Raw genomic sequence first — 14,098 nt, forward strand, 5'->3', positions numbered from 1 at the left:
TATTTATAGAACAACTTAAAACGAGAAGAATTAAAACGACTGCAAAACTGATGAATTCCATTCCCCCACCAACCCTCCCCCCAACCCCTCACCCCCCAATCATTTACTGACCATTAACGAGCAAAAAAAGCACTGCAATTTTAAGAATTAATCCAGTGTTGCAAAATTAAATCAGATACACTAGGAGGGATAATGACAAACTGGTGGCTCCAGCGTTGTCAGTTTGCGGGTGATACAAGTTCAAGTCGTCTGTGCTAGTGGCCACTCTGTTGGAACAAACATGAACATAAAAGGGAACATTAAAAGTGCAGCAGCACCAGCTGAATCAATTCTGTCGCTGAGGACTCAGGCTCAGAGGTGGCACAGGGTGAATTTTAGAAAGGAGCTGCCCAGTCCCACAACTGCGAGACCTCAGCGCACGGAAATAAAGGAAGAGGCAGCAATGGGAGTAAATGAGAGGGAGAGGATCCTCATTTCCCCCTAAATTCCAGAGCACAAGAGCCTGGCAGCGTGGCTTTGCCACACATGACTGCTTTCAGCCCCAGGAACCCATGAGGAATATGCTGAGAGCTCCAGGAACAAAACTGAGCTTTGATAGTTTTCATCCGACAGCTGCTTAAACAGAATTTGCCTAAAAACGCTCAGCAGCATGTGACTGGAAATATCTGCAGGATGAGTCGCCTCATCTCTGGCACTGGAGAGCACAGAGCCACGGCAGAGGTTTGGGATGGTCACAGCCACAAGCAGGGACAGCCTCACCTCTGCCAAAGCCATCCCTGATCAGCTGCTCACTGACTTCTCTATTTCATACCTGACCTGATTTTGTACCTGGCCCATGTTGCAGGCAAAATAACTGCTAAGGAAAGCCCCACTCCAGTCCTGCCTCCTCCTGCTGCTAAACCCATCTGAAGAAGCTCGAGGCATCCTAAATTTTATCTTCCCTAAACTTCCCTACAAGCTCAATTTGTTCCTACCTAAGCACATCGTCATGAAAACACTTAAAAGCACATTAACGGTGGAGTGACTCGGAGATTCAAATACATCACTTCAACATACATATTTTATACATTTAATACCCTTCAGAATCAGGCCATAAATATAAAGCAGGACCCAGAGTCTCAGTCTGTCACTGTGGCCTTGGCACCTGGGGTGATGGGTGCTGTGCCCTGGACCTGGAATCTCAGCACAAGAGGCATTTTATTTTCCCTCTTTTTTTTAATATATTTTAATTTGCGGTTTACATTTGCTCCACGTGCTGAAGAAGCACAGGCAACACAAGGAAATTTCAGCCATTAATTTGGGTGATTGAACCCAGAGTTACACACAGGGGGTCTATTTTTAAGGGAACTCTTCAACCCTGAAGCAGGGAAGGGCGCTTTGGCTAGGCAGCACCTTGCCTGCCCCAGACAGGTGAGACCAAACCACACCTGGGAATAAAGGAAAGGAGACAGGGAGCATTCAAGCAGTGACAGAATTGGGCAGTTGCAGGCTGGGTTCTGTTCCATGAATGTTCAAGAAACAGCTGCAGTGATGAATTCATCCCTTCAATCTCTGTATTGATCCTGCACAGCCCAAACTCACTGGACAGGCAGATCCTCTCCCATCTGCTGGAATCACTTTGTGCATCCACACGAGCCACAGCATCGTTTAGGTGGGAAAAGACCTCTAGGATCATGGAGTCCAACCATCAGAGGCATAATTACATCAGATTCCCCCCTTTTGGATGAACGGGGACCTTCTGCCTTCTAATTGGTTTTGATCGTGTTTAGAAACGTGTTAAGAAACAAGATTAAAACCATCACATTTTTCTTTATGGGGAATTCAGGAATGACCAGGCCAATCCAGTGCCTTTCATTCCCCAGAAGTATCTTTCCACAGGGCAAAAAGGATGGCTGGTGGGAGCAGAAGCTACAGGATAAACCCAAAAGCCAAGTTTCATCCAGTTACATCCAAACTGGCAGAGCAAATCCACGAGACAGAAGTGAACATAAAAGCAAGTGAAATAACACGGACACAGAGGCAGCAAACAACTTTGCCTAAGGCACAACACTAATGCCAGACTAACTTCAAAGCAGCCACTGAACCAGCACAGGTGACAAACAATCTGCATAAAAATAAGTCTAAAGCAGCACCGGTCCCTTTTCTTTCCCTTAGTCCCTTCTGCTCATGCTCATTTCAATTCTTTTTATTTTCATTTTAGACATGGAACAATGTATATAAACAAGAATGCAGCACTTGGCTACAAGTTTCCTCAAATAAACTCAGCTGAGAGAAGCCCACCACATCAGAAGCTTTATTCTGCCTATTTCTTTTTTGTTTTGCTCATTGTAATTTATAATGAACCTCTTCCACAGCAAGCTGACTCAGGGAAAAACCACTCTGAAAGGCATCAGCTACTGATGAATTGTCTTTATTAATTAAGTTAGAGAAACAAAACCCACAGTGGTTTTCAGTGCTGCAACTTGCAGCAGAACCCACAAGCTTGGAGGCAGAAAGTGTGAAAATCACAGCTCTGCTCTGAACATCTCCATTTATTTACTGAGGGGATGAAATTCCAGAGACAAGGGTTGTTTTTTTTTTTTTTTCCCCTCTCTTAACCTAAAGATTTGGTCCTTTGAGCAGCTGCTTTGGACTTAAGAAAGCACCACAAAAAGCCACTGCCTTTACTGCATTAAAAACTGAAATAATGGGTATTAGGCAGAAGTAGCTTTTATATTCCCTGATATTGAGAGGTTCAGCCTGCACGGGGCTTTGCTGAAAGAAGAGTGGATGGAAGAATAGAGTTCAGAAAAGGCATTTAATCCTGCTGAGTTCCAAAGAACCTTTGGGTTTCCCTTTTAAGTTTTAGCAGCCAAGAGATTCAAGGTTTATTTTCCTTCAGGATTTGAGGGCTGAGGACGTTGAGGAGAATCTCTGGATTTTGGACACCCCTTGGTCCTGGGACATCACACCAAGGTGGGGTTCCCTTGCTGGGATTTCTTCTCTTAAACATGCAATTGGTGAAGAAATCGATAATTTTCAACAATAAAACTTCAGGATTCCTTTCTTTACGCTAGAATCCTCTTGGAATAGTGACATTTTATATCATGAGCCTCCACCTTTGGCCATCAGCTCTTCTTCTGCTCAGCCTCTCACCACTGTCTCATCCAATCTCACACATCTCTCATGGAAAGAACAAAAAATACCCCGAAATTTGCACATGCAATCCAAAGGAAGGTTATTCAACACCGTTAGGACATGCTTTTTCATGCACTGCTGGTTACTGGAAAGTTAACTTTTGTTAGAGGATAGAAATAAAACAAAACAGGAAAGTGGATATTTTTCTTACTTATTTCAAGTGTACATATTTTGGGTAATTTTATTTTTTTCCCTGTGACACAGAATAGAGACTCTTCTTGGAGACTGTAATAGCCCTCAGCGTGTTTTCCACCAAGAATGCAAAAAAGAAACACTTTTGCTGGAGAAGTCATGGAAACTTGGTAAATTGAAGACACAAGCCCTCATTGAAAACCTCTAATTTTTAATTAAATTTACATGTCAGTGGATCTTTTGAGCTTGGCCTGTGTGTTTTTTATAATGTACGTTTCTCCTGCTTTTTCCCGTGGGTATTTCTGCGCTATTTCCAAACTGGGATTGCTCAAGTTGAAGTGTGATAAAGGGCACATTATAGTTATATTAAGCAAAACAGGGAGGGAGAAAGCTTTTCCATAGTGCAAAGAAAGCTGTTCTCCAGGCCTCATTTCTGGTAACAAGCAGAGCAAGGCAACCACTCAGCTAGAAACTGCTGCCATCAAACCAACGCTTTGTCTTGAGAAAAGGGAGGGGGATTTATTCCATCCCATTCTGCTTCCTGCTGAAAAATAACAAGTTGTTGGCCTCAGAATGGTTAAGCCTTGCTCTGGGGCATCACGAAAAACACGGTGTTTCGATGTTTATCGTGTTGGGTTTTTTTTGTTGTGAGCAACAAAACCAGAGGGGAAATCTTTGTGTTGAGCGTTGGTGTGACTTGTGTTTGGAGGAGTGGGAGAGGAGGGGATTTGTGCATTTTGGGTTGGGATCCCTGCCCTTCCCAGCCCTTCCCTGTCCTTCCCAGCCCTTCCCAGCTCCCCTGAAGGATTTGCACAGTGCCTGGCCCACATCAGGAGGAGTTGTCACCAGTGCTGCAGGCACAGAGACAGGCAGCAGCTGGATGGGGAAAGAAGGTTTGGGAAGGAAAGGAAAGGGAAGGGAAAGGGAAAGGGAAAGGGAAAGGGAAAGGGAAAGGGAAAAGGGAAAGGGAAAAGGGAAAGGGAAAGGGAAAGGGAAAGGGAAAGGGAAAGGGAAAGGGAAAGGGAAAGGGAAAGGGAAAGGGAAAGGGAAAGGGAAAGGGAAAGGAAAGGGAAAGGGAAAAGGGAAAGGGAAAGGGAAAGGGAAAGGGAAAGGGAAAGGGAAGGGGAAGGAAAGGAAAGGAAAGGAAAGGTAAGGAAAGGAATGGAAAGGAAAGGAAAGGAAAGGAAAGGAAAGGAAAGGAAAGGAAAAGGAAAGGAAAGGAAAGGAAAGGAAAGGAAGGAAAGGAAAGGAAAGGAAAGGAAAGGAAAGGAAAGGAAAGGAAAGGAAGAGGAAAGGAAAGGAAAGGAAAGGAAAGGAAAGGAAAAGGAAAGGAAAGGATAGGATAGGAAAGGAAAGGAAAGGAAAGGAAAGGAAAGGAAAGGAAAGGAAAGGAAAGGAAGGAAAGGAAAGGAAAGGAAAGGAAAGGAAAGGAAGACAGGAAAGGAAGGAAAGGAAGGAAAGGAAAGGAAAGGAAAGGAAAGGAAAGGAAAGGAAAGGAAAGGAAAGGAAAGGAAAGTAAGGAGGCATGTCAGGCTCAGAGCAGCAGAAAAGGTTTTTCCACGGCAGCTATTTGCAACACCTCCAAGGAGCTGCAGAGGGCTGCCCATTAAACCCTGTTAAAACACTTCTGATGTTGTCAGCAGTGCGAGGAGCTGAAATAGCACAGCGATCACTGAGATACTATCTGCCTCAAGCAGGTCAGTGGTACTGTCAATAATATGAGCAAGGAGGTACAAGATGAGCAACAACCTAATTCCTGCATCAAAATTTCATAAACTCCCTCAGCTGGTGAACACCAGAGCTGTGGGCCAAACACAGGCCCAGCCATAAACCACCCAGAAAAGATGACCTCTGGTCTGGAATCTTTCCCAAAAGCTTTGAACCTTTAAGTTAATTTACACTTTGAAAGCAAAGCAGAAGTGAAAGGCGGCAGGGGTGAGGTGATGCCTCTCCCATCAGTGCTCCTGAGCTGCTCCTCAGCTCCACACTCCTGCCAGTGCCCAAGGAAAAACCACTTTTAAGCCACAGACACCCTTCCAAATATCCCAGGCTATAGTTCCTCCATCCACTTTTCCCTGCTTTAAATCTTTTGATTTATCATCAGTAGGGATTCCTTGGGATAATTTTTGCAAATACAGTCTTACTGGGTAGGAAAAACTCACCACTTCTTGAGGAAAGCAACTTTTGTTGTTTGAAAAGAAACCTCCTGATGATGTGCCAGGGTATTAAAACTGTGAGTAATGACAGCAGGAATCATCTACTTCTCTGCTACTCTGTGCTGGTGAGTAAGTGCTACTCACAGGTGAGTAATGGCTGGAGAAACAGGGCCAAGGTGGAGAGTTATTTATAATTACAGTGGCCACTGAGTAAGAACTCAGCTATGAATCCACTGCTCTGGCTACAATTTCCTGAGAAAACGAGCAGAGCCAGCTTTTTGGGTTTGCAGTTTTAAAAGCTGTACACACACTGTAAACTAGCAAGAAATGATTCATGAAGGATTGGGGTGGTTCTTTATGAAGCAACCATAAAAGCAGAGATGCTTTAGTTCCTTAGGTGCTTCCTCTGGGTGGCTTGTGGCAGGCAGAGAAACTCCCAGACTTGACTTAAAACCACTCGCAGATGCTTCCCCCCTTTTTTTATGCAATAAATAGAGCCAAAAGCCAGAGTTTGCTGGAAATCAAGCAAAGAATTAGACTGTCACCCTGCTCAGCAGTGCTGGCTTTAGGGGTCACAAAAACCCTCCACCTTTTAATAGGAAGTTGACTGTGTCAAGGTCTCAGCACAAACTCCTGTCAGGAGCACCCTGGATCTGCAGAGATCCAACGTGCTGAGGGGTATTTCTGAATTGTTTCTGGTCAGGCCCAGAATGAAGCAAAGGAATAATAACATAATTGGTTGGGTTTTTTTTTTAAAAAAAAAGGTATTGGGAAAACACTGGGATAACAGGCTCAAGCTCACCACCTCCTGAATTTCCTACACAGGAACACGTGACTTCCCAGTGCACACCCTGCAGGATAAATGGATATTTTCCAACTCCACACATCACAGGTCATGACTCCCTGGTGCTAATTTGGATTCTGCTGAGGAACTTTTTATCGACTGAGTTTGGAGAGCAAGGCCCATTGAGAGGCTCTGGGTTGGCACTGAGCATTTCAAGGCTGTGCGTTATGGAAAAACTCTGGTTTTTTCCCCACAAGGACATAGCCAGCCACGATTTGGGATGGAAGCAGCCGACTTGGAAAACCGGAAGGAACAATTCCCCAACTCAATCTGAATTGTAAACGCACACGCCGAAGGAATGGTTTCTTGGGGATTTTTAAACCAACTGCCAGCTTACTATCTGTTGTGCTTCCAGTTTGGAGTGTCCAAGGGGGATATTTTCCCCTTGACACACAGGTTATAAATCAAAACTAAGCTCTACCATCTTTTTTGGCAGGGAGTTGGTTATTTTAGTGCCACTGAGCCCTTTGCAAGTGGCCAAACTATTTTTGAGCAACAAGCTGAGCTCAGACGAGCCGTCAGAAAATCCGATAAAAATAAAAACTAAAAACACTAAAAACTAAGCATCTTGTACTTTTTTCCAGTGCGCTTAGATTTTAACAAAGTTGTCCTTTCCCCTCTCTTATCTAAAAGAAAATGGAAACCATGAGAGAGAAGGAACACAAAGAGTAATGATCACCACCCTCCTTCCCTGGCTCTCAACCAGGCCTCAAGTTAAATACTCGCCTTTGTGCAACTGTTCCCCTTCTTTATTAGCTAATATTGTGGCACCAGAGCACCAAGAATAAAATTACAACCATTTGAGATGAGTGGTAACTTTACAAGAGTCAGATCTCCCCCAACAAGCCGACAGTCAATAACCCAGCACAAATTAACTCTGGCAAATAATAGGTGTGTTGACCCTAAATTCATGAGGCAATAAAAACCTACCAACAGCAGCCCGTTGTTTTTTAAAATACTCAGGCACTTCTCCAAGACAATATCGTTTTTGTTTGGGAGCAAGAAGATCATTAATTAGGAAAGCTTTTTAAGGAAGGTTTTAGTATCATTAGCAAAAGCTAATGGGAAAACTAAATTAAGTTACAACATCTGACACCAAGTTTGGGAAAAGAAAAAGGCACGAAAAGCCCCAAAGCGCGTCTACATCTCCCCAAGAATTGAACCTTCTTCCACAGACCTCCATTAAAACCACAATCAAAAAATTAAATTCCGCCATATTCTTAGTGCATTTGAGTTTGCCAACACCACTGCGTCCCAGAGACCAGAATTGAACCAACTTTGTTCAGCCCCTCCAACTCCACCACAAATTACACTTAGAAACACATCTAATAATCTGTTCTTCCAATTCGCCTTTTTTTGTTTTTTTTTCTTTTTTTTTCAAGAGTTTTCAAGAATAGTAAAGCTCAGGTAGGAATTGTCTGATTGTAAGTGCTTGTGTTGAATTCTCATTCCTGAAGGAAAAAATTTTCTAAATATTTGAGATTCTGCCTTTTAAAAACAAAAAACAAAACAAAAAACAACAAAAAAAAACAAAAAAAAAAAAAAAAAAACAAAAAAAAAAAAAACAACAAAAAAAAAAAAACCCCAAAACCAACAAACAAACAAACAAAAAACGCCGTGAAAGGTGGCCTAAAAATATTTTATGGCTTGGAGGAACATTTTCTTTTCCCTTGCCCTGGATGCTTTTGCTCAGAGACGCCACGATGTCTGTCAAACAATCGTTGTGTACGAAGGGAGGCACATAATGACATTGCCCATGATTTCAACCATGTCAGTGAGGAATTAGGAAAGATTTATACCTATTCTTATTAAAATTATTTAGTAAATGTCACAAAATAACGGGCACGTTATGGAGAGGGCAGCAGGCTCAGCACAGAGCTCTCAGGGATGCCCTGAGAGCAAACTCTGCAAGAAAAGGGTTTGAGTGCCATAAAACCCTACAGGACATAACCTTTTTTTTTGGTTTCCAGGAAAACAGAGAATTTAAAGATTGGGTAATTTTAAGAGGAAAGCTGTGCAGAAAGTAAAATTATATATTAGTAATATAAAAAAAATTTGGAAATTGACTGAGGCGATTAAAACTGCAGCAGCTCATGACATCAAACCCCTGCCCCTGGACAGACTAATTTAAGCAGAAGATGCATTTTCCTCTTCCCTTTCACTTCAAGCTTTGCTTCTATGAGAAGTCAAGTAATTAACCTGCCAGGGGAAGAGATTTTCCTCTCCGATACCTTTGCATTTGTGCAAAGCCAAATTACACAAAATGCTGATGCAGGGCCCAAGGGGAAGGTGCTGGGCTGAGGAGCCCACCCCTGCCAAGGACACCTCAAAGCCACCCGAGGTGCTGCTGGCCCTGGGATGCCCCAGGGCTCCGGTCCTCCTGCTGGGATGGAGTTATCCACAGGAAAGGAGAAGGGGAAAATTCACGCTCAGCTGCTTGATGGGAGCTGACGTGGCCTCTCCAGAGAGGGAGAAACTTTGGATGTCAGGCAGGTTAGCACAGGGCAAGCAGACGGTCAATAAATATTCAATAAAGGACTCTGATATCATAGATCTAATATTGTGGAAAAAAGGCACAAGTTGTTTTTGGTGGGGTTTTTTGGTTTGTTGTTTTTGTTGTTTGTGTTGGTTTTTTTCTTTTTTTTGGTGGTGGTAAAACAAGTTTAAAATGGTGGTTCAAATGGTCTACACAACATTAACCTCCTAAAGCTTGAAAATAATGGGCTGGGTTTTGAACTTGTTGGAAAAGGTAAAAAAGCAACTAAGAGCCTGTGTAGCACATTTCTGGGCACAGGCAAAATGGGTAATTCAGAATAAGGGCACTGCAATTTTTACCAGATTTTTGACAAAATTATTTCAAAAATTATTCAAATTATTTCAAAATCGTCATTTAATTATTAAAAATAAAAAGAGGAAGAGCATCTGCTGATCACCACATCGACAGGATGCTGAGGAACACAGGCACAAACCTCCCCCAGACTGGATCCCAGCAGAAATCCTGACCTGAGTCCCAGGGCTTTGCTCCTCTCCTGCCCAGCAGATCTCACCTGCTGCTCATTTCCCCAAGGATTCAACTCCACTCCCTCTCTGAGTCACTTTTTCCACACCAGCTCTTTCCTGCCCTGCAGTTTGCCCCCACAGCACCAAGTTGGGAGGAAAACCCCTGGAGGACTCAGGGAGCAGCCAGCCGTGAGCAGGGAATCCCTGCAATCATTCTAATGAAGCTAAATCTTGGGAGTTTACATAAAAGGAAAATTAAATCAAGCACTGGAGTGGATTGGAAAGAAATGCAGCAGGAGATGGATAAAGTTAATCACGTTTAGTGAAGGCTGGTGCTGACCTACTCAGCCTTGCCTTGGAGATGCCCTGGACTTGCTGAAGTTTTATTATTTGGGGACACAGAGGACACTGAGGGGCTGCAGCAGCTGCCCTGAATTCCTGCAGTGGTTTTCCTGCTGGAGATCCCAGCTACCCCTGCAGCATCACTGCTGGGAATGCAGGAAAGCAGGGCTGTGGTGGATTGTCATCTTCAAACCCTGCACTCAGGGAAAAACTTCACCTCAGTAAATTAAAGAGAGCAAAATTTTCACTGCTGCGTCCCAGCAGAGAATCCCTGAGGTTGGAAAAGACCTCTGAGATCACCCAGTCCAACTGTGCCACTGCCAAAGCCACCAGGAGCCCACGTCCCCAAGTGCCACAATCCTTTAAATCCCTGCTGGGATGGGGACACCACACCACTGCCCTGGGCAGCTGGGCCAGGGCTCTGACAAATGGACACAAACCCCAGAGTCCCCTCCGTGGCCTGGCAGGAGCCAAAACTCTCTTCTCAATTCCAGGAGCTGCTGGGTGTTTTGGTACCCTCATTTCTCAATTCCAGGAGCTGCGTGTTTTGGTACCCTCATTTCTCAATTCCAGGAGCTGCTGGGTGTTTTGGTACCCTCATTTCTCAGTTCACAGGAGCTGCTGGGTGTTTTGGTACCCTCATTTCTGAATCCACAGGAGGCTGGGTGTTTGGTACCCTCATTTCTCAATTCCAGGAGCTGCTGGGTGTTTTGGTACCCTCAATTCTCAGTTCACAGGAGCTGCTGGGTGTTTTGGTACCCTCATTTCTCAAATCCACAGGAGCTGCTGGGGTGTTTTGGTACCCTCATTTTCTCAATTCCAGGAGCTGCTGGGTGTTTTGGTACCCTCATTTCTCAATTCCAGGAGCTGCTGGGTGTTTTGGTACCCTCATTTCTCAGTTCACAGGAGCTGCTGGGTGTTTTGGTACCCAGCCCATGGCCTCATATTGATTGTTGGAGTTCTAGATGATATTTGTAATGTAAAAAAGTGAGCTGTATTTCCCAAAGGCATTTTCTGGAGCAAATGTCCCCTTTTAACTCCTTCTGCTTTAAGGCAGCACCAGCTACACAAAACCACACAGTCTCCTGATGAAGGAGCAAAAGATTAGGATATGAATCTGTCAAGTTGGAATATTTTTTTTTCTGTATAGCCCTGTTAAATCACTGAGGACAGTAACCGCTTCAGTATGTTCTGAGAATAGCTCATTTGTTCTTTATTTCAGTGCTACAGAAAAGATTATTTGCAACTATTCACTTCCTTACAAAATATTCAGATTCTTCAATGAAAAGCATTTCCCACATTGTGGAGCCACCCACACAGCTCCATTTGAACGTGAATGAAAAGCTCTGCTTGATGCTGCAGAATATGTTAACCTCTCCTGGATCCCCAGGCCTGGGGAGCCACTCTGCTCCTGCATCTGCACAAGGAACAGCGTGGAAAACAAGCTGGATTCTGTTAATTCGGGACAAATAAAGACAACAAAGGCATCAGATGACGATGAGTGAAATACCCTGATCTGTGCCTGAAATTGTTTCATTTCTGGCAAACCAACCCCGAATTTCAGCTTACCAGGAATTCATTTAATGTGCAACAGATCACAACTAGTAATGGGATAGGAAACATTTTCCCTTCTACTTTGGGCTGCTGGTGTTGGCTTTGCCCAGTTCTAACTCGATCAAAACCAGCACCAGTTAATGACCAGTGAGTGGCCTGGTGGCTGAAGTCCTTTCCCCAGTCACACTCTCACAATTAGCCCAGAGCAACCTAAACCAGTTTTTTGAGGGAACATCTGTTCCAACCCTCACGTCTCTGTTAGAAAATTGTGGTGCTGCTTTTTGAAACGTCACCTTGGCTTGGAACCACCGTGGCACCTCATCAGGCTCCTGTGTGATGCTCAGGTGAGGACAGCAGGGGCAGGACACTGCTGGTGACAAGGAACTCGGGCTGAGAGAAACTACAGCTCCCAGAGCAGCTCCTTCTAAAGCAGCCAAACCTCTTAGGTGCTCCCTCCCGTTTATTAAATGGCTTTAAACCTGAAGCAGAGCTCGTTTTCAGGAGGAATCCCTGTGGGCACAGCAGGGCCACCTGCTCACAGAACCTCCAGCACTCTGAGCTCCTCCAGGAGCAGCTCCCAGCCTGGAACCTGCCCTGGATGACCCCACCCAGAGTGTCCAAACAACCCAAACACATCCAACCACCCCCAAATTCCATTCACCCTGGGGTTTGACCAAATGTTCTGCACGACACGGATATCAGCTCTTTAAAACCTCTGTTTCCTCCTCTGCTTCCTCTACTCACACATCCCTCAGTGTGACTCCCAAGGAGGTGCACGAGGTTTAGGTTTCACTTTTCCCTTCCCACCATCCAGTTTCACTGGGAAATCTGATTCTTCCATCTGTCCCTCCCTGCCCCATCTGGTGACACCAACGCTGCAGCACCCAGGCTCCTTGAAGGGATCACGAAAAGAGATGGCAGAGCTCTGAAGAAATTCAGAGGGGAAAAAAAATAATAAAAAAAAGGAAAGGAAAAAAAAAAAAAGTAAAGAGAAAAAAAGAGTTGCTCTTCTTTGAGAGCTAGCTGGAGTGCAGAGCTATCTTCATAAATAGACAGGAAACAGAAAAGACTAATGTTGGGCAGATGACAGATCCCTGAATTCAGTTAACTGGCCTTCAAGATATGAACTGTTCTATTAAACATAGAGGCATTATGTTGGTCATCCACTTTAAGCCCAAGAGTGATTAAAATGCTGGCAGAAAATAAAAACTGGCTATTGAAGAGCTTGCCCCCAGGTCCTAATTTCAAATCAAATTTTACAGCGCCGCACAGGAACAATGGCAGCCCAGTACTCCAAGTCTTCTTTTTGTCACTTTGTACAAAGAAAACCCCCTCAAACTCTCTCAAAGAACAATGGCCCCTCTAGATTCGCAACTACGCCAAGAATGGGCTCAAACCATACAAAAACACATTTTAAAAATACATTTTACACTGCCCTTGACATTTGAGATAAATAGAAGCCAATGCATTGAAATTCCAAGTATTTTTTTTTATATCCTCTCACAAAGTGCATTTTTTTTTTTTTTATTTTCTCCAGTCTACTTGATCTTTGACATTCTGGCCCCTGCAAGAGAAGGACACAGCAGAGCAGTCAAAGAAATTAATTATGCAGATAATTGCGTTTTATTAAAATGATTACTGTTGCAGGGAAACTGCAGCGCAGGGCCCCGGCCCCCTGAAGAAACCAAGAGGACACAAACAGTTCATTTTTAATTAAAAAAAAAAAAAAAAAAAACAACTTCTCAGCTATTAACACTTAATTATCTGTTACCGATCTATGGCACGACGTTTAATTAGCATTTTTCTACAGGTCAGGTTGGTTTCTCAGTAAAAAAAAACCCTCTCTCTTAAAGTTCCTCTGAGCTGCTGCAGATTCCCCTTCCCACAGCCCGAATTTATTTGAATTTGGCAGCTTGGAAACAGCCAGTTGTTTCCTAGTGAACAGCACACGAGACCATATGTTTCAACATTTAAGCAATTTCGAATCTGAGGTATAATTCCGAGTGTCCTCGGCAGAAATTGTACATTAAATACCCAAAGGATGGGAGCTCTACAAGAGTTTCAGCCTTTTTTAGCGCTTTTCCCCATAGCAACAAAACCACTCCACGCTACTTATATCATCCCCTGGAGCCACAAGCACGTGGAGAGCAGTGGGAGGTGGCTGCAGCAAGGGACAAGCAACTGGATCGTTTTCCTTTGCTCTTTCCTGCACCTCTCTCCCATCAGGATTCATCCCAAATTCCTGCTGAAACACACCTGAGGTCAGGACTTGTACCTGCTTTCTTGATTTGTGGACATTTATTTTGTAAAAAGTCATTAATCGATCATTTCTTTTGCTAAACACACGGCTTGGGTGGTTTGTTTTTCTGGGGTGGGATGGGCATGACCAGAAGGATGGATTTAAATGCAGATGATAGAACATCCAGCAGGATGGTGCTGGTTTGTCCACTCTGCTTCTCCTGGCACCAGGTCACACGGCCTCCAAACAGCACGAGAATATTTGAAAAGCATATTCAGAGAGAGAGAAAAACTCAGCAAATCCTGAGAGGGCTCACATCAGTGAATCCATCAGTGAATATTCATTGTTCTAAACACAACAACTGGGGGAAAAAAAAAAAAAAAAAAAAAAAAAAGAAAAAAAAGAATAAAAATGACAATCCAAGATGAAAATTCAGCGATTTTCCTGAGGATGGGCACAAAGAAGGGCAGAGTTTGTCAAACACCCTCAGGAACTGGAGGGAAGCCTCGTTCCTGGGATGGTCACGGGGTGAGCACGGGGCTGCCCTTCCTCCTCTGGGGCACACAAACCCAACATTTGACACTTTCACTCCTCTGAACCACTTTTCTGAGCATGTGCTGCTCTTATCCCTCAATTTTCCAGCAAGGTGAACAG

At 44.0% G+C, this 14,098-nt stretch overlaps 1 protein-coding gene across 9 annotated transcripts in view; it reads right to left on the minus strand.

Moving 5' to 3' along the window:
- BCAS3 (BCAS3 microtubule associated cell migration factor) overlaps positions 1–14,098 on the minus strand; it is a 300,050-nt gene that overhangs the window by 99,691 nt on the left and 186,261 nt on the right. Inside the window, exon 22 of one of the 9 annotated variants that reach the window (XM_066333521.1) lies at positions 138–266. The exons of the other annotated variants lie outside the window; for them this stretch is intronic. Within the exon in view, the coding sequence (XP_066189618.1) occupies positions 241–266 (26 nt within the window). The 3' untranslated portion in view covers positions 138–240. Of the gene's footprint in view, positions 1–137; positions 267–14,098 lie in introns of those variants that run through there. 9 annotated transcript variants of the gene reach the window in all.

Source organism: Sylvia atricapilla, chromosome 20 (genome assembly GCF_009819655.1).
Source record: "Sylvia atricapilla isolate bSylAtr1 chromosome 20, bSylAtr1.pri, whole genome shotgun sequence".
NCBI lineage: Eukaryota > Metazoa > Chordata > Aves > Passeriformes > Sylviidae > Sylvia > Sylvia atricapilla.